The sequence below is a fragment of the Aptenodytes forsteri genome, unplaced genomic scaffold, assembly GCF_000699145.1.
Source record: "Aptenodytes forsteri isolate BGI_AS27 unplaced genomic scaffold, ASM69914v1 Scaffold797, whole genome shotgun sequence".
NCBI classification, from domain to species: domain Eukaryota; kingdom Metazoa; phylum Chordata; class Aves; order Sphenisciformes; family Spheniscidae; genus Aptenodytes; species Aptenodytes forsteri.
The window spans coordinates 7,120-11,275 of record NW_008794442.1 but is presented as its reverse complement, the minus strand read 5'-3'; the positions used below and the strand labels follow the sequence as shown (position 1 = coordinate 11,275).

General features: G+C 47.3%; 1 protein-coding gene across 1 annotated transcript in view; it reads right to left on the bottom strand.

The window, feature by feature from the left end:
- Nucleotides 1–3,503, bottom strand: part of LMAN1 (lectin, mannose binding 1) — a 68,482-nt gene extending 64,979 nt beyond the window's left edge. The window contains exon 1 of the mRNA XM_009289550.1: nt 3,497–3,503. Coding sequence (XP_009287825.1) covers nt 3,497–3,503 — 7 coding nt within the window. The remainder of the gene's footprint in view (nt 1–3,496) is intronic.
- Between the last annotated feature and the right edge of the window lie 653 nt (nt 3,504–4,156).

Genomic DNA, 4,156 nt, shown 5'->3' with positions numbered 1-4,156 from the left:
GGGTCAGCTGTCCTGGCTGTGCCCCCTCCCAGCTTCTTGTGCACCTCCAGCCTGCTCAGTCGGTAGAGCATGGGAAGCCGAAAAGTCCTTGACTAGTGTAAGCGCTACTTAGCAACAACTAAAACATCAGTGTGTCATCAACATTATTCTCATACTAAATCCAAAACACAACACTGTACCAGCTACTAAGAAGAAAATTAACTCTATCCCAGACGAAACCAGGACATACACTTATCTACCTGTCTCTGCCTTCCACTTAGATGATGCCCTTAAAGGCTTCTAAAGACAGATCAAGTCATGCCCTGGCAGAATCTTTCCTTCTGTCTGCTGGAACCCTGGACATGATCTACGCTGCATACTCCATGTGGTGCCTGCACTGGTGAATTCCTTTGTATGACCTGGGGCTATGCAGAATACCTGGTCAAGTCTTTTATTCAGTTTGATCAAAGGAGCCCTGACACAGCCAAGCATTTAGCTGAAGGAGCATTTCACTATGAATAGCACAAATATTTGAATTCAAGTATATGTCAACAGCAATCGACTGAAAACTTCATAATGAAGGTCTGTGGGAACTAAAGATAGATGAAAGAAGAGGGAAAGATTCTTTGTAGGGCTAAGTTAGGGTATTAAGACAACCCTGCTTCTTGTAAGCAGGTCAGCTGTGTTCTGCAGAGTCAGCAATGTGCAGACACTAGTATTCTGCTTAGCCCCCACATGACAATAACAGTAAGGTGGTTATGGTGAAAGCAGGCTGAAAATTCACATCACCTACTGGTAAAAGAATGTGGTCTAACTGCCCAGAACCAGTGGGCTGAGTGACTGCAGGAGAAGAAAGCTAGTGATTAATGCAATGCTTTGGTGGAAAGGGTTTACGTTCCACTCAGGTCTGTGGTTTATGTATTTGCATGTGAAATACAAGGGGGTTAATAGAAACAGCAAGTAAAATCAGTCGTTTTCCTAAGAGACAGCAGCAGTGACACTAGGGGAAACTGGCAAGCTATAGGGTGATAGTTCCTGTTTTGAAAATACTCAATGCATATGTTTTTGAAGATCTTCATCAGGGAGCCAGAGCAACACCAATAAAGAAAAGAAAATGAGCAGAGAAAAGCTACCTGATTAAGCTGTCACATGGGCTTATCACTTTGTGGTAAAAGAACTAAGTGACTTAAAGGAACAGGGAATAAACAGTGTCAGAAAGGATCTTAACTGTAAAAGTAAAAAAGGTAAATATATATGTAGGAAAGACACCTCTCCCTCACACATGCATAAGTTAGGCTTCAGTGGTGGAAGAAGGCACATTTTTAAAAAATTGTCTGCATAAATGTATCTCTCACTTAAGATGCTGTTAGACAGCTGTCTGTTGGTGGTAGGAGAGGAAGTGTCTGTTGCACTTTTGTTCCTGATACTGTTATTTTAAACACTGAGAGACAGTGAAAAGAGCAAGATACAAGATCTAACTAATTTACAGCAGTTGCAGCCACCAAAGTTGTATTCAGCACTTTAACAGGAGGGTGGCCTTTGTGCCCCAGAGCACTGTGTTAAAGCAAAGCACAGTCAGCTATCCCTAACAGGGTAATGGACCCCCTCAACCAAAACCTATGGGCAAAGACCATTCAGAAATAGCAAGCGCTTATCTGCACATTTGGAAACCTAACCGTGTTCACATATCTGTCCCTCAGGGACCAGGCCTACATTTCTGATTCCCAGCAATACTGACATCTTAGGACTGTAGCAAACACCCACAAGCATATATTTAAGTGGTTTAGCCAGCACAACCACCTCAAATTTCCTCTGCTCCTCTGCTCATTTAGCTTGGAAACACCACACATAAGTTTCCACCTGCCTGCTTTCACCAGCACAACATTGGGCAAAAAGTCTCTGGGCAAAATGATAATCCCAATGAGGTTAGTGCCTTTTGTGGCTTGAGGACTGTGGCCAGCAGCACAAATCTCTTTCCTGGTTAAAGGCCTGGCAGCCCTTTCTACCCCAGGCTATGGGGTGGGGTGCAAATGGCAAACCTTCTGGAGGGAGTCACAAACACCTAGGTTAATTCCCTGGTGTCAGGGAGCTGCTGAACTGCTGCAGCTCCATGCCTCTGGATCCAGCTAGTAGTGGGGCTGGCCATGTGTTCCCAGGCACAAGCAAACACACAAATGCAACGTACATATGCCAGCCACACAGATCAACATGTGCAGCGACATTCAGCACTCATAAAAATGCAAGTAGCACTAATGGCCTCATCTTGTTCCCCTCCCTGGCTGATCAGGATGAAGGCCCTGATCAGGACCTTTCCCCCAGTTAGCGGGAAATATATAGCATACGTAGAAGGTGAGTCCCTCCAGTAGCTGGGCTTAGACACTCAGTCTGCCCTGTAGCTCGAGCCTGGGTCTCCGGTCCCCCCCTCATTCACACACACAAACACACTCTGTCAATCTGCCAGCAGCTGGCCTTAGACACAGTTTATCCAGTAGCTGGTCCCCAGATCCCAGGTCTCCCCAGCTGCTGGCACCTGGGCACATGAGCCCCTGAAGCTCACAGTCCCACTCCAGTTGCTGACACAGGTCTCCCTCTCACTGTGGATCCCTCAAGCAACAGTGCTTAGACACACAGTCTATCCAGCAGCTGGCACTGGATTCTTGCTCTCCCCGCTTTCTTCCTGCACAGAGATGCAAACCCATGCAAACAAGTGTCCTGGTCCCAGTGATAGCCAGCTCCTCCAGGTGCCTCACCCTTTTAGACATACATATGTACCTGGCTCCCAAGCCACTCGACCTACTCACTGGCTAATCTGGCTTGGTATTTGCTAGTGACCACACACTGACATACACACCCTCACTTGCTCCAGTTGTTGCCACCAGCTGGCAAAGGTCCTTATGACCTTATGGCTCTGACTGTAGTTGCTGGCACTTGATTTCCCTTATTTGGGTCTCTCCAGCTGCTGGCACCACAGACACGTGGGCCCCTATAACCTGTAATATGACTTAAGTTGCAGGCACTCAAACCTACACACACACACGCACACAAAAACAGAGAACCTTTCACTCACGAAAATACCTAGAGATGGAGCTTAATGAGAAGACAAGACAGACTATGCTGATCAGGCGCAGGGCACAGCCAGACAATCCTACTGACCAGCAACCTATTTGGATGCCACCAGCCCTTTTTATCCCCTTGTCCCTCTATTTTCCCATGCTTGTTCCTCCGCAAACTACTCTGATACTTCCCCTTCCCCACCTTTGGTTCCTCCAGTAAACATACCATAGTACATCCTGTGCAGTCCCCAAATGCTCTTCCCTTGCATCCTATAACAGGTCCCATATCCTTAGGCAGTAACCTTCCTCAGTCTGTATGGTGATCCAGAAAGCATCTCCCAGCTACTCATCATGGTGAGTGTCACCCCATACCACGGGGCTGATGGCTCTACAGGGACAGCTCTGGGAGGAGCCAGGACAGGAGGGGGCTCTGTTTCTCTGGCTGAGTCACTGGGGTGCCTTACCTGGCATAGTACCTGTGTGACTTTGAGTTTATGGAGACAAGCTTTTTATCACATAACCTAGCAGGGACCCACAGTTAAAGCTTTGGAAAAATGCTCTAAAACTAGAATTGTCCAATGACCTTAGTAGTTTGATTCATTTGTAGGATAATCCTCTCAGAGCCGTCAGCTTGAAGAGCAGCTGCTTGACCCATTTTGTTAATTTCAGTCATGTTGTTTTAAGGAAGAATGTACAGAAAGGGCCAAGGAGGTGTAACAACAAGAAAGGAAAGAGCAAGTAAGGTTTGAGAGGTGGGAAAAACCTAAGTGCTATGAGTGACTGAAGTTGCTAAGGGCTAAGAGATTTTTGGGTTAGGTATGCACATATGAAGGTCTGCGTGGGAATAGCACACAAACAATAGTAAAATACAATAATGGAACCCAAGATTACTCCCCATTCTGGGCCTGTGCATGCGCCCTTGCTCTTGCAGATGCAGATACTCTGGAGCTGCGGGGAGGCAGGCACACAAGTCTGCCTGGAAGCAGGCTTTGGGCACAGGGTCCCTAGGCTGAGTTGGTGCAAGTTAGTGGCAGGACAACCCTGTGTGTTGGGCAGGTGAGGGGTGAGTGAGGCCAGAGCGTGGCAAGGGCTGGTCTGGGCTGTCTGGTCTGGGGCAAGCATGG